This window comes from Trichosurus vulpecula, chromosome 3 (genome assembly GCF_011100635.1).
Source record: "Trichosurus vulpecula isolate mTriVul1 chromosome 3, mTriVul1.pri, whole genome shotgun sequence".
NCBI lineage: Eukaryota > Metazoa > Chordata > Mammalia > Diprotodontia > Phalangeridae > Trichosurus > Trichosurus vulpecula.
This window is the reverse complement of record NC_050575.1, coordinates 41456484-41481549: the sequence shown is the minus strand read 5'-3', so window position 1 is coordinate 41481549 and position 25066 is coordinate 41456484. Positions and strand designations below refer to the sequence as shown.

General features: G+C 37.1%; 2 protein-coding genes across 3 annotated transcripts in view; both read left to right on the top strand.

Moving 5' to 3' along the window:
* Positions 1–11054, top strand: part of SRP54 (signal recognition particle 54) — a 54537-nt gene extending 43483 nt beyond the window's left edge. For both annotated transcript variants that reach the window (XM_036749344.1, XM_036749343.1), the window contains exons 12-16: positions 2018–2091; positions 2284–2392; positions 3565–3735; positions 4461–4556; positions 8177–11054. In XM_036749344.1, the coding sequence (XP_036605239.1) occupies positions 2018–2091; positions 2284–2392; positions 3565–3735; positions 4461–4556; positions 8177–8268 (542 nt within the window). In that variant the 3' untranslated portion in view covers positions 8269–11054. The remainder of the gene's footprint in view (positions 1–2017; positions 2092–2283; positions 2393–3564; positions 3736–4460; positions 4557–8176) is intronic.
* A 1484-nt stretch (positions 11055–12538) lies between these two features.
* The window catches only part of FAM177A1 (family with sequence similarity 177 member A1), a 55673-nt gene continuing 43145 nt past the window's right edge, over positions 12539–25066 (top strand). The window contains 4 exon segments of the mRNA XM_036749707.1: positions 12539–12548; positions 14989–15168; positions 15171–15265; positions 15268–15363. Coding sequence (XP_036605602.1) covers positions 12539–12548; positions 14989–15168; positions 15171–15265; positions 15268–15363 — 381 coding nt within the window.

Sequence of the window (25066 nt, the reverse complement as noted above, 5' to 3'; positions counted from 1 at the left end):
AAGGACTTTGCTTGGTGACCCTACCCTTTAGGAGCTTATATTCTACATGTTAGGGAGTTAGAGGATTTAAGTATCCTATTTACGCAGATAAGTCATTTGTAGAAGGAACTAAGTTTTACTGGGATAAGGTCTCTTGACTAAGAAAGGATTTCTGATAGACATTATTCCTATTTGGTGTAATACAAATGCCACATTTAGGGAAGAGCTAGAAGGCTTGTTTGGCTTTGTGATTGAGTGTGTGAGTAAATATATTGTTAAATAAGAGTGGAAAGATAAGTTAGAATCAGACTGTGGAGGGCTTTAAATGCCAGGTTAAGTATGCCAGGTTTTCATGTTATCCATGAGCCTTTAGGGAGTTACTGAAGTTTTTATCTCCCTAACTTGCTTCTCTTCGTCTTTCTACTCCCTAAACGGTGAGCATTCTTTAGAGATCTTTCCAGCCTTGTGGTATGAATTATTATTTCTATGAGGATACCTCATACACACACACACACACACACACACGCACACGCACACACACACAATCTCAAAAGTCTTATTGCACTCTTAAGACTTTTGAGAGAGAGAGAGTGTGTGTGTGTGTTTGTGGAATTTTTTTTCCCCAACCTTGACCTATATTCTTATACTTCCAACCTCCCAATGAATATTTTTACTTGGAGGACCCACTGTCATCCCAAATGGAATATATTGTGTGGGACTAAACTCCTTGCCTTCCCTTCTCACAAAGCCAGTTCTTCTTGACTAACTTATTTCTGTCATTAGTTCTTCTATTCTTCCAGTTACCCAGCCACAAAGCCTTGACTTCATATTTGACTATTTCTTTTCTTCGTTATGTACCCGATACATTTCTATTTTTCTTACAGCCACTGTAGTTCAGACTATTATTCCTTCATGAGGCACTATTGCGGTAGTTTTCTGTTCTGTCTCACTTCCATTCTTTCCTGGGTTTCCCTGTCAGATTAATCATTCCAGAAGAAGTTGGCCATATCTCTTTCTTGCTTAACAGTTGTTTAATACTTTGAATAGCCTGCAAGATAATCTGGTATTCTAGCCCCTACCTACTTTTCCAGCCTTGCTACTCTACTCTCCCATGTGAACTTTTTCTCATTGGCCAAACTGGTTTAGTCATCATCCCTTGACACTAAGCCTATGGCTTAATGCCTCTGCTTTTCTTCTTTCTCTCTTCCCTGCCTGAAATGCTACTGTCCCAGTATTCACCTATCAAAAACCTACTTACGAACTTGGTACATCTCACATAATACCTAATCTTGAATCCTTTCCAGCCAGAAATTCTGCTAAAATAGAATATGAAGTAATTTTTTGCATATCTTCTTTTTGTCCATGGTTAGGAAGTAATAAATGAAGCCAGCTTATAAGTCCTTTTATGTTTGTTTATGGAAAGAAAGACTTTATCACCTATTAAAAGTATTTCAGGCTATAAAGAACAAGTGAGAGAATTTTTTTTGTTAAGGGTTGGGGTAGGGTAGAATAGTAAGCAGTTGGTTTATTTACCCCTTATATTATTCTAAATTTTTCAGGCCTAGTCCTGAAGTGTCTTCTCAGCTGGGGCAGTGGAGAAGGCAGGATGTATGGGCTTGGCCCTCTTCCTTCTAGTTTCTTGGCCTCTCTCATTCCTCTACTTCAAGATATGCCAAGGTGCCAAGGCCCATTCTTACTCTGCTTCTCTTTTACTAACCCTTCTGACCTTTTCCTCCCCTTGATCATCATGGTATTATCTTCTCCCATAGCAGGCAGGCAGGCTCATGGGACAGTTTTATTTGGCACACAGCCTTATACTTCATCTCCTTGAGCTCATGTAACGTAGAGAGGCTGTTCTCATTTGTTATATCTCCTGTGGCATCTAGCACAATGTCGTGCACATAGCAGATGCTTAATATTAATCAAATGGATAAATCATTATGAGCTTGAGTTCTTCTTAAGAAAAGTCCATATTTATGGTTTAGATTTTTATCAAATATTTCTTTATTGTACCTGACTTGTTTTTATTTTATTTCAGGTCAGTTTACGTTGAGAGATATGTATGAACAATTCCAAAACATCATGAAAATGGGCCCATTCAGTCAAATATTGGTAAGTTATCTTAAGACTCTTTAGCTTTGTTGATTTGAGATGCACAGAAATGTTTTTAATACTGTACCTCTTTGCTGTAGCTCCTTTTGACAAAAGGTAAAAGCTAACATTCTAAGCTAGACACTGTGTATTTAAATGTTATACTCTGCTTTATGTCATATGAGATTAAAGCAATTGATATTTCAATTTTAGGGTATGATCCCTGGTTTTGGAACAGATTTTATGAGCAAAGGCAATGAACAAGAGTCAATGGCAAGGCTAAAAAAACTAATGACAATAATGGACAGTATGAACGATCAAGGTAAGATAGACAATCACAGGCAGTCCATATTTTCACTTTGAATAAGTATAGCTCTGACTATGTCACTCCTTTTATTCAGTAGACTCTAGTTGTTGCCGCTTACTTTCCAGATCAGTATAAAATGTTCTAGTTGGCATTTAAAGCTCTTCACAGCTCGTCCCGCTTCCTACCTTTCCAGTCTACTTGCACATAGTCTGTGATTCAGTCATACTGGCCTACTTGCTATCCCATGCACATTACCCCCCATTTCCTGTCTCTCTGCCTTTGATTGTCCTTCACGTCTAGAGTGCTCTCCCTTCTCACCTCCACCTCTTAGAGTTCTTGATTTCCTTCAATACTCAGTTTAAATGCCTCCTTCTGCTAAATGCCTTACGTGGTCTCCTCAACTACTAGAGCCTTCCCCTCTTAAGATTGCCTTCAGTGGTGAGATTCAGCTGGTTCACACTGGTTCAGTAGAACCGGTAACCTAGTTTTAAGATGAGTTCGGTGAACCGGTTGTTAGCGGGGCCTGCACCCTCCACGTTAGCAGCGGGGGCAGCACCTCGGCTCAATTCCATGGAGAACCGCTTGTTAGTTCATTTGAATCCCACCACTGAACCGTCTATCTGCTCTTCATATATCATGTTAGGTACCTATTTATTTACATGTGACTTCCCCCCCCTTAGGATGTAAGGTCTTTGAGGGCAAGAACTGTTTTTGCCTGCGTTTGTGTCCCCAGTGCTTAGTACAATGCCTTGTATATAGTATGTGTTTAATGAAATCCTTGTTGATTGAATAACTAGAAAAAAGAATTGGTTTAAAAATTTCCATAAGTTCCTAAGAATTACATATTAATCAAAACAGAGGCAGAGAATTGAGGGTGGTTCTGGTTTTCTTGGCATGACATATAATTATAGCATTGTGATAAATGCATTTTAATCATAATGACTTGATTAGTGGCACTCTAGTCATAATATATAAATAAGACCTACCTCTTTCTTTTTGGCTATATTGACAAAAGAAATGAATTAGAAGTAAATTATAGGGAAGAGCAAGTAGTGCCATTTTAAAAAATTTTTTAACATGTTGAGAAATAAACTCTGTGAAAGAATATAACCCTTTTTGTTCCTTTCTGAGTGATATTTATTATATATAGGAAAAGATAGTAGAATTATATGACTCTTTTTCTGCAGAACTTGACAGTACAGATGGTGCAAAGGTTTTCAGTAAGCAACCAGGAAGAATCCAAAGAGTAGCAAGAGGATCAGGTGTCTCAACAAGAGATGTTCAGGAGCTTTTGACACAATATACTAAGTTTGCCCAGATGGTGAAAAAGATGGGTGGTATCAAAGGACTTTTCAAAGGTAAGAAAAATAACATAATCATTGGATTTTTAATCATAAGTTTGGGTGGGAGGTGCAGTTTAGAAGAGAGAAAGAAAATCAAAAGTTTCAGAAGAGAATGCGCCTTCAACATGGAAAAGTTGAATTTCCAATCCATTAGAAACCCAAGAGTACATATTGTGATTTATGAGGACAATCTGATTTCCAGTTCAAGCTAATGGGAAGCCGTTATGAAATTAATTTTTCATTAAAAAAAAATCATGATTGGAAGAGTAGCTTTATTTGTGAAAACACACAAAATTATTTTATATACTCTGTCAGAAATCTAAAAGAGTTTTTTGCATGTCTTATCGATGTGCAAAGGTTCTTTCCATGATTATCTTGCTTACTTTATTCTCTTCTTACCCTAGCATCTTTTTTTTTTCTTAGTTTCTATTTTTTCCTTTTCTAAGTTTTTGTAAAGTGAGGCTCAACTTCCTGACATTTCTTGCTCTTATAGGTAGACATTCAGTTCTGTTGGTATTGGTTCTATCAGAATGAGACTGATTCCGTTTACAGGACGGCCATTACTGTGGATCTCTGTCCCTCTAAGAGGGATAGAATTAAATTGGGATACCACCTGAAGCAATTAAGGAAAAAGTTTTTAGGAGTTGTTTAGAACCATAATATAGATGAATCCTAAATGTATCTAACCTGAAAAGAAATATAACATACTGACAGACACTTAATATTTATTCTTTTTTAAGGAGGTGACATGTCAAAGAATGTAAGCCAATCCCAGATGGCGAAACTGAACCAACAAATGGCCAAAATGATGGATCCAAGAGTTCTTCATCACATGGGTAATTTTTAAATTTGTTTCCAGTTACCTACATGAAGTTAATAATGTTGACATTGGTGACACATTTTGACTTTACATTGTTAGTCTAATATAACTTCACTAATCAGAAAAGCGGCTTCTGATATAGAGAGATCATAGGAAGTAGAAAGAATACTAAACTATCAATTAGGAAATTTCATTTCCTACCAGGATTCTGCTACTACCCAGTTCTGTAATTGGGCAAGTTGATTAACCACTCCCAACTTCAGCTTCCTAATCTGAAAAACTGGGAGATGACCAAAATACATTAATTCATCTTAGTACACATTAATTAAATATATATTATGTGCAAATACTTTGCTAAATACTAGAGATAAAAAATCAAAAATTAAAACAATTCCTGTCTTCAAGGCTTTTAGTAGAGAGGAATATAACATGTATACAAGTTAATAAATGCAGTGTATAAAGTAATACAAAGTTATTACAAGAGGGAAGAAAAGTACTAATAATTGAGGGTTAAGTATTAAGAAATGTATTGTGTATGAAGTACTATCTGTGCTTTGAAGGAAGCTAGGTTTCTTTTAGAGGTGAGGAGGTGGTACATTCTAGGAATGGGGAGACAAAGGCATGGAGGTAGGATATGGAATAATGAGTTTTTGAAATAGCTAATAGTCAATTTTAACTAAAGGTAGAATGCAGTGAAGGGGAGTAATAAAAAGTAATTCTAGAAAAGTATGTGGGATCAATGTAGTGTTGCTAGAACTGTTGGTTGTTGTAACCATTTTGGAAAACAAATTAGAATTGTCTGAAAAAAATTAATGACATTGTTCAAACCTTCTGACCTAGCACTTCCTGTTACTGGGTGTAAACATGAAGTCACAAACCAAAGTAGATCCCATATATTCCAAAATATTCATAGCAGCAAGCATTGCAGTAGCAAAATTCTGAAAGAAAATAGATGTCTGTTGATTGAGAATGCCTAAATTGTAGCACATAAATATAGTGGAATAAATGCACTCTGAGAAGTGTTGCATATATGGAATTCAGAAAAGTATTTAGAAAGGGGCAGCTAGGTGGCAAAGTGAGTACAGCACCAGCCCTGGAGTCAGGAGGACCTGAGTTCAAATCTCATCTCATACACTTGACACACTCACTAGCTATGTGACCTTGGGCAAGTCACCTAACTCCAATTGCCCTGCGTTACCCCCTCCAAAAAAAAAACCAGAAAAGTATAGAGAGATTTGCATGAATTGATGCAGAGGAAAGAAAGTTGAACCAGTAGCATGTTATATACAACAGCTCTAATAATGTAACTGTAAACAACACTAATAGACGTTGAACTCAGAGTAATTGTAATGACCAGTATTGGCTTCAGAAGACAAATAATGAAACAACCTTCCCTCCTCTCAGTAGTGAAGTAGGCAGCTATGAGTGTTTTATGCTGTCAGATTTAGTCAGAAAGTCAGTTGGTTTTGCTTACTTTTTTTTCTTTTTGTAAAGTACGTTTGTGAGAGTTAGCAGTGTGAGGAAAGAGATCAAGAGATATCTATGGTTGAAAAAACAAAAGACATAAATGAACCTTAAAGGAAAAAATTAGGTAAGATTGGGCTTGTGTATGCCTGTAAATGCCAAACTGAAGGGTTTTTGTGCTTTATCCTTGAGACAGGAGGGAAAAGATTTTTGAACAAAGTAGCGTAGTCTGACATGTGCCAGAAGAAGATTATTGTGACAGCCATATGGAAGATGGTTTGGCATGGGGAAAGACTAGAAGCAGAGCAATCTATCACTGTAGTTCAGGGGAGAGGTAATGAGATCCAAATTAAGACAGTGATTGTGTAAGAGGGACTAGAATCCAATGAGAGGACAGGGAGTAGAGGCAATGAGTGTAGAAGACTTTCTGGAGTTTAGCTGTGATGGAGAGGAGAGATATAAGTAGGATCAAATGAAGGTTCTTAAGGATGGAGGAGATATATATTCATTGCAGTAAGCAAGGAAGGATCCAGTAAATTTACTGGCGAAGATGGGATAAGATGGGATCAAGGGTGCACATAGAGGAGGTTTACCTTGGCCAGGGCAAAAGTTACCTCACCTCTTTGTGTAATACAGAGTGGAGAAGAGGGAGCTTTCAGAAAATTATCTGTTTTTTCAGTGAAGTATGAGGTAAGGTCCTCAGCTGAAGGGATGCCATACAAAACTTGAGGAGGGATTAAAAAGAGTTTTGAATAACTCCTGTGGTGAGTGAAAAGGCCGATTTATTAGGAAGGTGTCAAAAGATTTCCTTGGGCCCAGTTGAGTTTATGTGATATAAATTTGTAGTGGACACTGTCCTTAAAAATAGGGTAGTTTGAGGTGACAGATTTAGTGGGGGAGTTCTGTTTTGGCTGTGTTGGCTTTAAGATGCCTGTGGGAACATACAAGTACAGGTGTTCAGTTTTGTGATTTCGTTTTATTCAGTAACACAAGGCAGTATGAATCAAGTGAATCAAGGCAGTGGATGATGGGAATAATTGAAGATTGGGATTTGGTAAGGCATGATCAACAAAAGAATAAGTGGACAAGGGATTTGAGTATAGAGGATAGTATTGATTTGAAATTATTTTATGGGGAGGTAAGATAAGGAAGAGAGCAAAGTATACCAATTACAGGGTTTAGGGCCTGTGAAAGAACTGGATGGGGAAGAGATTAGAGGTCCTGGTGAGGATGAAGAATAGGCTTAGGTGGTGTATGTCAGAGACAAAATGATAAAAGATTATATTCATATAAATGCATTTTGGAGTTCATGAACATAGAATTGGAACTCTTAGACCGAGGCTGTCCAAAATGTGGCTTACGGGCCCCATGCAGCTGCAGTGCAATTTATGCGGCCAGCCTACAAGCATAGAAATTTACATAAATGCTTTAGTAAAAGAAGCTGAGCTACTGTAGAGCTGTCACTAAAATGGCAAATCAAAATATATTGTCTGTTGTTTCAATGAAAACCTAAGGTTGGACAGCTTTGTCTTAGACTATGAGTTCTTTGAGAACAGATACTGGTTTTGGCCTTTCTTTGTATCCCCAGAACTTGGCACAGTGCCTGGCACATAGTGGGCATTTAATAAATGCTTGTTGTCTTGTTGGTGATGGTATTGGTAGGCAAGAGATTCGAGGATAGAGGACAGTGTATGAAAAGCAAGACCAGAGCAAAGTTGATGAAGTGGAATCAGTGATGGAATAAAGGCTATGAGAATGAAGAATTGGTTTAGACAGAGGGAGAACTTTTAAATTCAAGTTTTTAAAAGTGTTGCTCTGAGGGCCCTTCTTGTTCCAAGGTACCTAAGTAGTTGCTAATGAATGAATTCGTAGCAGAGATAAGTAAAGATATTTTTATACACGAGACAAGTTTTCAGTGTTGTGCTTCCCCTTTGTTACAATGATCTGGAGTCTTTGAACCATCATTCTAATACATGTGACTTGACTTTTCACAAATACCTATAGAGAGTTGCAAATATAATTTTATTTAAAATGTACATTTATAAAATATGGGTATTCATATCCCCTGCATATTCTCTGTTTCTTACTTAAAATACTGTCTCTGGTTTCTATTTCTGCTTGTCTTTACTGATTTATCTCTCCCTTACTGATTTATCTCTCCCTTTTTTTTAGGAGGTATGGCAGGACTGCAGTCAATGATGAGGCAGTTTCAACAAGGAGCTGCTGGAAATATGAAAGGCATGATGGGATTCAATAATATGTAAAGAAGATTCCTTAATATAAACTGACTCAGTTGGTGATACTTTTTGCTGAGATTTCAGATTTTTTCCCCTCCCCTTTTTGTAAGGCAAAAGAGGTGTATTCTCCCTTCCCTTTTCTCTTCCTTCCCCCTTTTTTTGAGGGGGTTGAAGAATATTTGGGAATTTGATCTCTTCAGACTTCTTTTTAGGCTTCTGAGTTTCTGGGGTTTTCTGGAAATCACATATTTTTGCTTAAGAGAACAGCTTTCATTAATTTCTGTCTCAAAATTTCACTTGTTAAGTGAAACAAATCATGATGTAAAATTTAGTACTTAGTTTTTAATTATTTGTCTCAAAAGGTAACCATTATATTTGTAAACAGTCTAAGTCAATTGTTACATGATGTCACAAGAAAAATCCTGTAAATAAACTTTAAAGTGGTTGTAATCAAAGGGGTTTGTTAACTTTCTTTGTAGTTTGAAATCTTAATTTTCAAAAATGGCATGCAGAAAGGCAAAATGTAGAGCTGATACCATGCCTCAGGAATGCATCTGTTTGTGGAAAATATGGTTAGTGCCTTAACCATGAATTTCTAAAGTTGCATGTAACACATTATAATTAAGATATTCTGCCCGAGGAAATTGGAGCTTTATCCAGTAAATTGCTTCACAACATAAAGTTGTTGGTTGTTATGAAATCATAAAGCAGTATACATAAGTGTCACCTGCTTTTAACTTTTTAAGGCCAGCTCTGATGTGGAAGTATTTAAAAAAAAAAAGACTAGATGACCACTTATCAGGTTAGACAGAAGATCGTAAACTAAGTTTTCTTCCCAACTTTTAAACCTTAACCATAATTTCTTTTTTAAACTACAATAAGTTCTTAAAGAAAAGTTGTTGATGGTAAATAGCTAAAATATGCTTTACAGTGTGAGAATGTTTGTAAAATATTAAGTTCAAATTATACATATGTCCTCAAAACATTGATCAGAAGTCAGTATAGTTGACTGGTTCTTTGATTATCATAGTGGAATTGCTACCTGGTCAGTTGTGAAGACAAGGCTAGCAGAAAAATTCTTCTTTATCTATTAATTATTTTTTTAAATTATTATGAGCTTAACAAACATGAACGTTTTCATTTACAAAGAACAGAAAGGGTATTGTATACGAAGCCATGAATCTCTTACAGCTTACTGTTTACTTTTCTAAACTTTCTCCTGTTCTCTTTTGTATATTTTAAAAACAATACATTCTTAAAATCCTTTAAAATTTTTTTAAAATCGTTTTTTTGGTATCACTGTGCAACTGTTTACTCCTCCCTGCTTATTCATTACTGATAGCATGGAGATCTTGAACATATTTTTGTTGGTGAGCTACAAACTAAGACAAACTTATCCTCAACAAAGCCTCAATTTGTTATGGTAGGATCAAGGAAACATATTTTGGCTGATTAATCTATGCAATGTCACTAAGGATTAGATTCTTTCAAAAGTCACTCTACTCTCTATATTTTAAACAGAAATGATGTACTGAAGTAGCAACAACACATAAGTTGAAGAAAAGAACTAGGTCAAGAAAATATGTTTAAGGTGTATCGCCCCTTTCTTCGTATGCATTTTTGTGAAGTTTTTTTTGTCCTTAAATTATCAAACATTGACTAAGGAGAACTGCCCAGCTTCCCTTTTCTCCATTGTTGGGCATAATGAAAATTGTTCCAGTTTTTTTTTTTAATATCAAGGGGGGCAGAACTGGATTTGTAAAGGAAAAGAACAATAGTTGTGGGAAAAGGCATGGCACCCCCAAGAGTGAGATGAAGCTTGGAATCCTGGCCATATTACTTACTCTGTGATCATGTATAAATCATTTAACTTACAGGCCTCGTTTTTCTCAATTTTTATAAAATGTCAGGGTTGAACTAGATCAAGGGCTCCTAGCCTGAGTTCCCAAACCACCATGGGGCATATGAAAATTATCAAGGGGAGAAAGGTACAGGAAAGAGACTAGACCTGTGATTTCTTTGGCAGAGGTAAATCCCGGGTGAGGAAATGCATGCATTGGTACATTATCTGCAAATTCTATAGTCTTAGAGAGTTTGTCATATGCCCAAGGTCCCATAACAGTGTGTGTCAGAGATGGGATTTGAATTCAGGTTTTCTAGGTTTTGATGGCAACTCTCTAACCACTACTTCCTGTGGCCTCTCTAAATAACTGTATTATCCCATTGAAATATTCCAGAGTACTGTTAGTGAAGAAAAAATTTGTAGATTGGAGAGAATATGGTAAAGAAAGCTTTATATTACCTCTGAAAAAATGTGAAAAAAAATTTGAAAAACAATTGAAGGAATGAATATAATTCTTACTGACCTAAACTAAACGAATGAATCTTTGGATTTGAACCCAACCCCTTTTGATGTTGAGCTTGAAAAAAATGAACAACAACCCAGTAAGAGATTAACTGATTCCCAAAATAACTAGAAATTCCAAATTAATTTCAAGTAGTGAAATTGTGACATTTTTGGCATATTCTTGGAAAAGTATATCCCATTCTTACTAAACATGCTTATAAGGCTTTAATTCCATTAATAATAATTTATCTCTGTGAAGTAGGATTCTCAGTCTCGTACTCAATAAGACTAAAACAAGAAACAAACTGGAGACTGAATTTGATGTATCTGTATCTGTCTCTACAGAGAATAAAACTTTTAATTGACCTGAAATAGAGTCAAGCATTTCACTAATTATTCTGTTCTCATAAACTTTATGCTGCTAAAATAGTATGTATTCAATAAAATTTTATTTATGAAAAATTAATCTCTTTATTTCTTATATGCATGATAAACTCTAGAATATGTTGCCTTTCATATTGAATAAGGGTACAGGAAAGGTTTCTGAAAGCCAAAGGATATGGGGACCAAAAAATGTTGGAAAACTATGTAAAGTTTGGGAATTATTTCAAAAGTTTTATCAAGCTCCGATGTTCCTTTGAGATGTTTATGGTTGTTTTTTTTAAACCGATGTTAATTTGACAATTCTCTAATGTCATTTGAAAGTAGAAAATGCTATTGAACTGTTAAGTACTTTGTCAATATTTAGGTAAATTTTCCTTTTAACTGTAGTATCTTAAATATACTTGATTCCTTAGCTATCAACCTGTTTAATTCAAAGTTTATAAATGGACCAAAAGTCAAGCTTTAGCATAATACTGATATTTCTAATTTTAGGCTTAATATCTGAAAGAAAATTAAGGACTTAAATCTGATACCATACAGGAATTCTGGCAGTAATATGTTGTCAGTAATAAAATTTTATGATATGGTGATGTTGACTAATTGATACCATTCTTTGATAGGGAAATAGAACTTGTGCAAAAGTCCTTTTTTCATAGAAATAATTATTTAAGCATTAACTTCCTTACCCTGTGCCACATACTGGTTTTGATTTTAGCTAAGAAAATCTATAAAAAAGATTAAAATTCAAAATAATAGGGATATATTGGAGCTAGAAAAAAATTGTTGGATCCAAGGAGACTAGCATAATGCTTAAATGAAAATTTAACTCTCTCTAACCAATATTGAAACTCTAAATGTCCCATTAACTGAGGACATTTGCTTATGTTTTTGTATACAATCTACAGACATATATAGGTTGTATATAATCTAAAGACAGCTATTAAGTCTCCTTGAATGTCTTTATAGTTAATACAGTGTCACCATCTATCTAAATTAATGCTTCTTAAATTGTGGGTCACGACCCCATATGGGGTCATGTAACTAAATGTGGGAGTGGCAAAAAATTTGGCAACTGTAAAAGGTTTCTGAACATGCAACAACCAAAAATTAATTCAAAATCAAACAATGAATCTGAGGGGTTTCTGGCAGCTCTTGCCCATGTTGCATTGCACAACTTCACTGCAACCTTGGTTCTGAACACACAACGTGCACACTTTGCACTGTGCATGCCGCCATACCACACAACAACAAACGCTGCCATAAACACCTCAGCTCAAATTGGAGACTGTTGAATGTTATGAATTGCAGTGTTTTTATTGTACATTCAAAATTGTTAAATGAATTTTGGCTTGGGATTTGGACAGAATTTCTAAAATGGTGCTAAACATACTTTTACCATTTTGTACTACTGCAAAATGGCATTCTCAGCACTGATCATTATAAAATCAAAATATTGATCAATTCTGAAAAACATTGAAGATGCTCTATTCTACATCCTGCGGTATCAGATAGTCCACCAAGATTTAATTCTTTATATAAAAACAAACAAGCATATCCATCTCATGCATGACCGTGGGTTAGTTACTTAATTTTCTGAATACTAATACATTTGCTCCCCTAAGAACATTGAGAATGTTTTAAAAAAACCTTTTAAAATGTATATAATCAAAATTATTTCTCTTATGCGATCCTATTGTTTAGTCACTAATGATTTCCCTATCCATAGATCCAAAAGGTCATTCCTTGTTCCTCCAGTTTGTGATGTAACCTTTTATATCTAGGTTGTATATCTGTTTAGAACTTAACTTGTCATATGGTATGAGGTGTTGATGTATATCAGATTTCTGCCTGAATGCTTTCTAACTTTCCTATCTTACCCCAGTAGCTGAGGTCTTTAAGTTTGTCAGACAATTATTAGACTACTAGGTTTGTTTGCCCTTCAGGTCTGTGTGTTGTATATCTACATTTGTTCCACTGAGGGATCTTTCTCTTTTAACCTTTTCCAAATAGTTTTGATGATTACTGCTTTGCGATCTATTACCATTAGGCCCCCTTCTTACTCATGAGCATATAATATTTCTCCAATTAGGTCTGTATTTCTGTAAAGCATGTTTTGTTGTATTTTTGTAATTCCTAAGTGTTGAGACAGCTTGGTGGCAGTGCAGTGGATAGAATACCAGATCTGAGTTCAAAATTGGTCTCAGACACTTATTAGGTATGTGACCCTCAGCACCTCTTTGCTTCAGTATTCAAAACTATGAAATGGGATAACAGCAGCACCTACATGTCAGGGTTATTGTGAGGCTCAAATGAGATAATATTTGTAAAACACTTAGCACATTGCCTGGCACCTAGTGGGTACTATATAAATGCTTAATCCCTTCCTACTTTTCTTTTTACTATTTCTTTGACATTCTTGATCTCTTATTCGTCCAAATCATGGATTCTTAACTTGGGGTCTGTGAATTTTTTTTTAAATTTTGATAACTATTTCAATATAACTGATTTCTTTTGTAACCCTATGTATTTTTATTTTATGCATTTAAAAAAAGTATTCTGAGAAAGGGTCCATAGGCTTCACCAAGGGGTCCATGACACAAAAAAAAGTTAGGAACTTATGTAAAGTAGTCCTTGGTAGTTGGATTGGCACCAAATAAGTAAATTGGTTTAGGTAATATTGCAATTTTTACTTTATTGGCATAGACTTCTCGTGAGCAGTTAATATTTCTCCACTTATTTAGGTTTATTTCTCTACAGCATGTTTTATGGTATTTTTAGTGTGTCTTGGTAGTAGACTCCTATATGTTTTATTTAGTCTGCAATTATTTTGAATGGTGTTTCTTTTTCTCTCTTTTCCTATTGGATTTGTTAATAAAATACAAAAATGCTAATAATTGATTTTATATCTTGCAACTTTGCTGAAGTTTTAATTAATATTTATTGATTCTTGGAATTTTTATACTACTTTCTCACCTACAAAAAAAAAATTACTAGGGGCAACTTAAGTCAGGAGGACCTGAGTTCGAAATCCAGCCTCAGACACTTAACACACTTACTAGCTGTGTGACCTTGGGCAAGTCACTTAATCCCAATTGCCCTGCCTTCCCCTCTCTGAACCAAAAGAAAAAAAAAAGCAAACAAAAAAAAATTCTTTCCTTTTTACCTGTTTTTCCCTCTCTCTTATTTCTAGCACTATATTAAATAATAATGGTAATGATGAATATCACTAATCTAATTGGAAAGGACTCTCTTGGTTTTAGAAAGCAGTTACCACTTAAAGAAAGGCCCATTTATTCCAGTGCTTTTTAGTGTTGTTATAACAAGTGACTTGAACTTTGTCCATTTTTCAAAATTTGTTATCATGCGATCTTTATTTTCCTTTATTCATATGGTCTACCATGTTTATATTTTTCTCATTAAGCATATCTACTTTCTTGTTATAAATTCAACTTGGCTATGTATTTTTATGTTTTGTTGTTTCTATGCTGATTTTTTAAAAAATATTTTGCTTTGATACTTATGGATTTTGAGTTTTCTTGCTCTGCTTTGTCTCTACCACCAAATTCCCTTCAAATTTGCTATTTAGATACACCTATTTTTCAGTCATTTTTCATCTAATTCCTCTTATAGCTTCTAAAAATTAACCATTCAACGTTCATAAAAATGTGGAAAATATGACTCCTACGGGAAAAAAAATTAGGCAGAAGGTAAAGGGAATGAAATAGTAGCCACTTTTTGCATGACTGAGAAGGGGTTGTCGTGGGCTTAATGTGCATTTCCTATTACTCTATGAATTGTTAAATTGATTAAAAAAATTAAACTAAAAAGTAATGTCATGCAGTTAAAAGTCCCACAATGCCTGGATTTATGGCAAAAGTTAATTCCCTTTTTGCTCCGCCTAAAAGACCCACGAAAAGTTTTTGGGCCGAATACTGACACCATTCACATTAGAAACACATCGTGGCACTTGGCATCGTACACAAAGAAGCACAAGACCGTGGCATGAGGCGGGGTAGGACGCCCCACCACACGCGCCGGAAGAGGCGGGGCTAAAACTCGGCCTCCTCCGGCGCGACGCCGAGAAGGGTGGCTTCCGCCCTCTCTCCCCTACGCCTGCGCCCACGCCTTTGACCACGCCCGGGAGGGCCCGAGGGGCGTCTGCTCCCCGCCCCTGCTGAAGCTGCTAGGGGCCGCAGCCGTCCTGCTCTGACTCCTCCGGGAGGCAGAGAATGGATGCGGATTTATCGGCAATTACGGTCCATTTCACCTGCGCCAGCAGTGCCAGTGCCGCCGCCGCCGCGTGTCAAGCCATGAACAAGGATCTTTCGAGGGAAGATGCAGCCCTGGGAGCGGCGGCCGCCGCGGCACGACTCGGGGAGCCGGCGGGACAGGTAGGTGAGGCGAGCCGGCGAATCCCGGCCTAGCAGCCGGCCCCGTCCCGCCTCCTGAAGCGCGGCTCTGGTGGGAAGGGAGGCCGGCCGCTTCTGCGCTCCTGCCGGCTGCCTTGTGCCCCGGGGCTCGGCTGCTTTGACTGCAGTCGAGTAGAGAGAGGGGGCTTGGTCCCGAACCCGAGAGGCTTTTCACCCAGCCAGCCCACCGGGGAAATTAGGTTGCGTGGAATAGTCGCTGAAAATTATCCTGGGATTATGTGCCCGTTGTCATTAAAATCCGCAGATGCCCCCCCCCCCCTTCCCCTCCCCGTTAAGGAATCTTATATCCATTTTCTGTGAGAAACATTGGCATTCATTTCCTGACAGCCAGGTAGATGGAAGATGGCCTCAGAGCCTTGGTGCCTGCCTTTACTTAGTGAGGTTTTGGGGGTTCCCCCCCAAAACTAGAAACTCCTTATAAATTGTAGCAGAATTGAGTCATAGCCAAAAGACTTAAATGACCGCAGGTCGCTGTGGATGCAGCGCGGGGCTCGAAACCAGGCGCACCTGGCATCCAGTGACCTCTGACCTTTGGTGGCTGTTTGGCTTTTTTTTCTCTTCAAGCAACTAATTGTGACCAATTCTAGTAAAACGTAGATGGGTTGTGATCTTTGTTGGTTGAGCGAGTAGCCACGCTCCTAGTGCTGGTTACAGTTCTACCCCTGTTTCTGTGGACTGTTTTTGAGGTTTTCCCCTGGGGATAGACGCTTCGACTGGGACTAAATGATTTTGTGGTTAAAGTATTTTAAAAAAACACATCTGTGCATATTTTTACAAAGGGAAGAATCATTTTTGAAATAGAAATTTTTTAATTGAACCTGCTCATTTTCCCCGTTTGGTACTGGGGAGTGCCTCTGCTTTGATTTACCACCGTAGTAACCTGAAGTTATTCTGTTACATTGCTTTGAACAATGAGTTTCTGGAAAGACACAAGTTTAAAAAAAAATCATTCAGTTATTTTAAATGATGTAATAAGTATTTTAAAGAACATACTTATGTTCATATTTTCATAAAGGAAAGGATAATTTTTGAAATAGGAATCATCACTGATGTCTTTAATATGTAAGTTTTTTAAAGTTTCCATATGTTACTTTTTGCTTTTTAGGATGGTTGTTGTAGATTTACATAAATTTACTTTGTCCAACATAGGTTATTCAGACTCACACAATTTTAGAATTTGGAGAATCATCTCAGTGGCCATTTAGTCCAATTTATACTTGATAAAGAAATCTTTATACGACCCGACAAAAGAAAGATCAGTTGAGCCCCTGCTTCAAAACCTGTAATGAAGGTCTTTCCTAATCCAGCACTTTCTAAGGCTGTCCAGTTCAAATTTGGACTACTCTTAATTGTTTAGAAATTTTTCCTTATATTAAAGTTTTTCTTTAAGTTCATAGGCATTGTTTACTTTTGTGCTAATACCTTGAACCATTAAGCTAAAAAAGGAGAACCTTTCTTGATAAATCTCAGTATAGCTCTTTGTCGTGCTTGTTACTATATATACTTAATTATATTTTCCATATTGTCACAATCGTCACTTTTTGTCAAGACGTAATATGTGATTATTTCAGTTTTTAAACGAATTTGTTTTTCTCTTTACTCTCATTTGCCTATCCTAATTCACTTTGCTACTTAGATGCACAGTGTTTTTAGTAATTGACTTCTGATGTTCTCTTATAGCTTAAAAAAAGGCATTTGTTGTCCATAAACAAAGAGGCTATATGTGAAAATATGACTCCTAGAAATCTGCTTAGTTTGAGAATGAAATAGCAGCTACCACCTTTTGTGTGACAAATATTCAGAAGTTGCTTTTTATTTTTTAAATAGTAGACTTTCAAATGAATTCTATTACCAGAAAAATTAGAATTTGTGTCTTATTTTCTCTGTCTAAATGTCAACATAATACCTGTTCCCACAGAATCATGGAATTTTAGGGTTAGATGAACCTGAACAGCTATCTAGTCCAATCCTATGTAAGAAAATGTCCATTAAAGCATCCCCTAGAAGTGACCATCCAATGTTGGTTTGAAGACCTCCATTTAGGGGAAATCCACCAAATCCCCGGGCAACCAGTTCTTCTTTTGGATACTACTCATTGTTAGGAAGTTTTTCCTGATGGCAAGCTTAGGTTTTCCTCTTTTCAGTTTTTACCCAGTGTTTCTGATTGTGCTATCTGTAGCTAAAAGTCTAATCACTCTTCTACCTGACAATCCTTCAAATACTTCAAGACAGTTATCATATCCTCCTTGGAAGGATCTTCTCTTCTCCAGGCTAAACGTTCCCAGGCTCTCCATTTGATGCTCATGTATCATAGATTGCCCTTCACCATCTCTGCCTTATTGGGGCAGCTAGGTGGAGCAGTAGATAGTGCCAGGCCTGGGGTCAGGAAGACTCATCTTCCGGAGTTCAAATTTGGCCTCAGTTACTAGCCGTGACCCTAGGAAGTCACTTAACCCTGTTTGCCTCAGTTTCCTTATCTGTAAAGTGAGCTGGAGAAGGAAATGACCTCTCCAGTATCTTTGCTTCCCTGCCCCCCCCCCAAAACCCCAAATAGGGCCACAAAGAATTGGACACAACCAAACAATCTCTGCCTTATCAGTGTCTTATCTAACTGAAGTGCCCAGAACTGAACACAATACTCCAGTTGTAATTTGACCAGAGATCAACAATTTAGTGACACCTGGAACTTGGAAGCTATGCTTCTCTCAATACTACCTAAAGGCTTAGAGGTGACTTGTTTACATTAACATTTGGAGGCCAGTTGACTTATTGAACTCCTGGAACTTTTTTATTTTTTTTAGAAAAACTATCTAATCACGCCTCTTCCATCTTGTATTTTTGAGGTCAATTTTTTTTTAACCCCAAGCATGATACTTATATTTATTTGAATTTCATTTCATTCATTTCAGCCCAGTGCTCTAGTCTGTTAAGAACTTTTTGAGTTCAGACTCTGTAATCTAGTGTGTTGTCTGGTCCCTCCTGCTCTGTGTCATCTGCAAATCTAATTAACATGGTAACTATTACTTTATCTAAGTCATTGATAAAAAATATTGAACAGCACAGAGCCAAGCACAGAGGTCTCCCTGGAGACCTCCTGCTAGCTTGACATGAATCAACAAGCATTTTATAAAGTACCTACTTAGGTGCTAGTGAATAAAACAGTCCCTACTGGCAAGGAGCTTGCATTCATGGGGGGAGACAAGTATATGTATAAGTATATACAGAATAAATTTAAAGAGAATATATACAAATTAAACAATTAATGACTACTCTTTGAGGTCTAACCATTCATCTAGTTCAGAATTCTTCTAAATTTACTGCCTCTACCCATCTTTTCTGTAAGTATAGCATCAGACATTTCTGAAGTTTAAGTTAACTATATTATTCTTAGGATCATTAATCTAGAGCTAGAAGAGACCTCAGAGGCCATTTCATCCAACCCAACCCCATTTTATAGAAGAGGAATTTGCCATACAGTCAGAGGCAGTAAAATTCAGAGGCAGAATTTGATCCCCTAGGATTTGACCACAGTCGGTACTCATTTCCTTTTTACTGTGCCTGCATCTCTTATCTGCCAATTTGGTAACCCTGTCACAGTATTAGTTATTTTTGCTCAGCAATTTTTCTTTGTTAAGAGGGAGGGTTCAATTCTAGGGTGGGGGAGAACAATGACTTTTTAAAACAAAAGATATAAAATATATTTCAAAATATAGAGTGAGTTAGCTTCTTCTGAAGTGATTCTCTCATTTCAGACAAAAGAGTATGTCTCAACCTAGTTTCACTAAGAATGGTATTGAGCACAGGATACTGATAGCTTTTAAAGTAAACTCTAAATGCCAGTCTGGTTAAGAGCACCAGAAACAAGATAGGAAATAAAATTAGATCTGCGCCTCTAACCAGGCCAGCATGCCCAGTTTGTGTGTGTGTGTGTGTGTGTGTAAAATTATATACTATGTATAATAGTTATATTGTGTATGTATCATATAATATTAGAAAAAGTAGTTTCACACAAATGCATCTTCTGATTTCTTTGAAAAGTTCTTTTCAGATCAAATTTCAATTCAGATCAAATAATTTCAATTCATTTTCATTCAACAAGAATTTATTAAAGGTCTGCTATATGCCAAGCATTGTCAAGACACTAGAGGTACAAACAGGAAACCAAGAGAGTCTCTGTTCTCAAAGAGCTTGCATTCTGTCTAGAGAAACAACATGAACATAGATAAATACAAAGTAATTTTTTTAAAGGGGGTTGGAGGGAGGAGGATTAAGAGAGCATCAGTTACTGGGCAGGTGGGAAGGAGCATGTGTAGAAGATGGAACCTACATTTTACTTTAAAAGAAGTAATGGATTCCAGGAGGCAGATAGGAGAGGAGAAGAAAGCGTTCCAGGCCCATAGAAAGGCACAAAGGCAGGGGATAGAATATCTTTTGCAAGAAATAGCAAAGTGGTCAGTTTGGCTGAAGTAAGAGTGTGTGAGTCTAGTCTACCATGTGACTGTTGCTGTGCTAAGCACATTGTAAGGCAAAAACAGATCTTTTCTCAGGAGAGACAACATATAAACAACAAAAAAGACATGACTTAAGCAGGTTAAATTGGAGATAATCTCAGAGAGAAAGCAATAAATTGTTAAGAAAAATTTCACATAGAAGGTAGGATATTAGCTGGGACTTGAAAGAAGCCACGGAGAGTCCATAAAGGATTCGAGGACTGGAACATAGCCAGTAATAACGCACAGAGTGGGAGCAGGGAAAAGATAATGTGATAATGCTAATTTTGGACATTTGAGGAACAACAAGGAGAGGCCAGTGTCACTGGATTAAAGAGTACATAGGAGTGAGTAAAGTGTAAGAAGCCTGGAAATGTAGAAGAGGGCCAGGGTTTTGAATGCCATGCATTATTTGATCCTGGAGGTGATAGGGAGCCACTCGAGCTTACTGAGTAGGAAGAATAACATGTTCAAACCTTCACTTTAGGAAGATTAATTTGACAGTTGAGTGGAAGATAGACTGCAGTGAGGAGAAACCTGAGGCAAGTAGACCAACTAGCAAGCTATTAGAGTAGTCCAGGTATGAGGTGATGAGGATCTACATCAAAGTGGCTGCAATGTCAAAGGAGAGGAGTTGTATGTGACAGATGTTGCAAAGGTAGAATCACCTGGATTTACAACAAGGTTGTATGTGGGAAGGAGGTGGGGTTCAGGATGGCACTTTGGTTGTGAGCCTGGGTGATTGATAGGGTGGTGATACCCTTGACAGCAGTAGGAAATTTAGAAATAGGAAAGTATGAAGGAGAGTAATGAGAAATGTTTCTGGAAGGAGATTGGAGCCAGGTTTTAAAGGGCTTTAAATACCAATCCAAGGCATTAACATTTTATCCTAGAAGCCATCCTGGGAGAATTAGGAAAGATCATGTGTAGAAGATGGAACTTATATATTACTTTAAAAGAAGTAATAGATTCCAAGAGGCAGATGGGAGAGGAGAAGAAAGCATTCCAGGCCCATAGAAAGACACAAAGGTAGGGGATAGAATGTCTTTTACAAGGAATAGCAAAGTGGTCAGTTTGGCTGAAGTAGAGTGTGAAAAAATTGGGAGAAGAATAAAATAGAATAGAGATAGTAGAGAACCACTAAAGCTTCCTGAGGGAGGGATATGACATGGTTGGATCTGTGCCTTGAGAGTATTACCTGTACAGCTGTCTGGAGAATGGTTTGGGGAAGAGAGAGAGTGGTGATAGGAAGACCAGTTTGAAGGTTATTTAGGCAAGAGGTGGTGAGGTCCTTAAATAGAGATGTGAACATGTGGAGGTAAAATTGATGAAATTTGTCAACTCATTGGATAAAGAGGGATGAGGAAAAATGAAAATGACTTCAAGTTGGGAATCAGGGTAACTAGAAGGACAGAATGGTAGTGGTACCATTGATAATAATAAGGAATTTAGAAAGAAGAGTGAATCTTGTGAGGGGAATAATGAGATGATAATTTTGAACATGTTGAATTTGAGATGTCTATGGAGTACCCAAGTAAACTTTCCGGTAATTTATTGGTGATGCTTGGAATTGGAATTCAAGAGGGAGGTGACAGATAGATATACAGATTTGTAAGATATCTGCATAGGAATGATTATTGAACCCATGATTCCTTCCTCAATTCTGTAACCTTTAGGCTACTCTAATCTCTTGGGTCAATTAAAAAATTGCAGTTCTGGGACTTGGAATTAAGCTGTCAATGTGATAGGACATAGAGGACCAGTTCTAAAAATTTACCATGTGGAAGAATGATAAGTAAAACCAAAGAGAAGTAGCTATACTAGAGGCTCTTGCATCCAGTCTAGGACTTCACGAGAAAATTGCCAGAAGTCTCTTGAGTAGAGGTGGGCCAGAGAAGTGGAAACCACAGTGACCAGGTAAGCTATACTGGAGCCACATCCGGCATCCAGACCTGGAGTCACAGTAGGAAGAATAGCCAAAACATTGCCCAGAAAGTGTTTCACATAGCCTTTACTGGAGCCCTGGCAGAAACCAGAGATTACGAATGCCCGGGATGGTGCCTAGCTTTAGCCACAACATCTAGAACATCACAAACCTTGGCATCCAAATAATAGAACAAAAAGAACCAAGCAAGACCTGACCAGCGTTCCAAGAGTAGAGAAGACAGAGTCTAACTCAACTTTAAAGTCCTAATACAGAAAATGAAGATAGAGATCTGAGTAAACAAAAGAAAATGCCACAGCCAAGAAGGACCTATTATGGGCTGATTTAAGACCAAGAGGAAAATATGAGAAGAGAATAACACCACAAGGTCAGGTAGAATTCAGAAGGGGTTGTGGGGTAGGGAATGGCTTAACTATTAGGACTAAAAGAGTATCTGGAAGAAATGAGGTAGGAAATAGGAAAAAATTAGGAGGAGAATAAAATAGAAAAGTTAAGTTTGTAGCAACAAATGTTACTTGCAGCTGCTGTGGAAGTGTAAAACTATCTGCTTTACTAAAGGAAAGCAACTTTAAAGGAGTCAACAGTCGTACTTTAATCAAACATAAACACACACACACACACACACACACACACACACATATCATTTGCTTAGTTCAAGGGAAAAGCCAGCACCCAGAACTTCAGAGAAAATACAAGCATAAATTATATAAAAAGAGCAAATAAAAACAGCAAAGACCAACAGACAGGGCTTCCAACTGTCTGACCAAAAGCAATACGTACGTAGTTACCAGAGAGAGAAAAACACCAACATCTGGGTTTTTCAAAGCTGGGGGCTACTTAACAGCTGCCCAGAGTCTCATATGGCTACATCACACCAATTCTCTTCCTGTGAGTGAACCCGAAAGCAAAAAGCTAACCTCAGAGTATATATACACTTCTTCAGGGTCAGAGGGCATCACAACCCTCGTGACCCAGGCTCATGTGACTCAAACTTACGTGACTTAGGCTTCCATGTGACCTAAGCAGGTCACATGGGCCTGTTAATGGATGGGAAAGATCTTCCCTTTAAGCAAAAATACATTTAGCAGTAACAAGGTTCTAGGATGATATTTTGTACGTCAACCTAGTAGTAAAATCACTAAAAAAAAATAGAATGGAAGAAACAATCCAGCAATTCCAGTGAGACAACCAGAAATGTTAGAACAAAGTCAAAAGCCTAACCCAGGTAAATAGGACAAATCAGTCCTTATATTTGCCTTCTCCTTGCTCATTGGTTTAATAAAATTATATCATTATACTATATGTAAGCTAAGTTCTGATTCTTAATGGAATAGCAAATCTTTTTGAAAAAGACAAGATTGGATCATTTCTACTTGAGGACTGGCTTTCATGTGTTTTTCAGTGGGTAAAAGAATATACTGATAGCTGCAGTTGTACTGGTAGCCTCAATGGGTGGGGAACCTTGAGGCCACCTGTAGCCCTCTAGGTCCTCAAGTGCAGCCCTTGGACTGAATCTAAACTTCACAGAACAAATCCCCTTAAAAAAAGAATTTGTTCTGTAAAACTTCGACTCAATCAAAAGGCCGCCCCCAGGACCTAAAAAGCCACATGTGGCTTCAGGCCACAGGTTCCCCAGCCCTGCCTTAGAACTTTTGCATTTGTGCTAGTGAAAACAGTGATAAAAGGCCAAGTATAGAGGATGATCCTAAATGACATATTTTAAATTGTTATCCCAGAGGGAACTAATGAAATTCCTCCAGATCCATTCAAATATCCACAGGCGAATTTCATACAAATACCTAAATACATTTGTTTTGAATTCTTTCAATAATTGTCTATACATCTTCAAGTTGGATTAGATATCAGGTCCTCAGGGATCCATTCAAAGATCTTTAGTACCAGATTTCAAAATTTTTCACCAAGCAGTAATCATCAAAATAATCTGGTGCTGGCTACAGAAAAGAAGTGGTGGTGGATCAGTGGAATACACAATACATTGTAGTAAATGACCATAGTAATCTAGTGCTTGATAAACCCTAAGATCCAAACTTTGGAAGCAAAAGCTCACGATTTGCCTAAATTGCTAGGAAAGGGGCAGCTAGGTGGCGCAGTGAATAGAGTATTGGCCCTGGAGTCAGGAGGACCTGAGTTCAAATCCAGCCTCAGTCACTTGACACACTTACTAGCTGTGTGACCTTGGGCGAGTCACTTAATCCCAATTGCCTTTCCTTCTCCCCTCAAAAAAAAAAAAGAAAGAAATTCCATTTACCAATACAGATTACTCAGGCCTTCCAGGTTCAAAGTCTTCCATATCCTCTATGCTAAATTGCTGGGAAAACTGGAGAGCAAAACAGCTTGCGCTGTATACCAAAATGAGGTCAGAATGACTACAGGATTTGTAATAAAGGATGATATCATTAAGTAAATTAGGGGAGCATGGAAGAACGTACCTGTCAAATCTAAGTTTATGACCAAACAGAGAGGATCGTGGGAAATAAAATAGATAATTTCAGTTACGTGAAATTAAAAAGGTTTTGCACAAATAAAATCAATGCAGCCAAAATTGGGAGAAAGCTGGAATTTGGAGAGAAAACTTTGATAAAGGCCTCATTTCTCAAATTTATAGGGAACTGACTCAAATTTCTAAAAATACAAGTTGAAAATTAAAAATAAATTAATTAATTTTAAAAATACAAGCCAATACCCGGTTGATAAATGGTAAAGACTATGAACCTTTCAGAAGAAGAAATCGAAGATATCAATAGTCATTGCTTATGTATAACCTATATATCAAATTGCTTGTTTTCTCAGTGAGGTGGAGGAGGGGAGAGGGGAAAAGAATCCAGAACTCAATTTTTTTTTAAAGAATGTTAATTGTTTTTACATGTAATTGGGGAAAAAATAAAAAGATATGGTCATATAAAATGCTCTAAATCACTGCTTGTTAGAGAAATACAAATTAAAACAACTTTGAGATACTACCTCACACCTATCAAATTGACTAATATGACCAAAAAAGAAAATAACTTGCTGGAGGGGATGTGGAAAAATAGGGACATTAATGCATCGGTGATCAAGTTGTGAACTGGTCTAACCATTCTATAGAACAATCTGGAACTGCACCACAAGGGCTATAAAACTGCAATACTCTTTGATCCAGCAATACCACTACTGGGTCCATATTCCAAGGAGGTCAAAGTAAAAGACCTATATGTGCAAAAACATTATA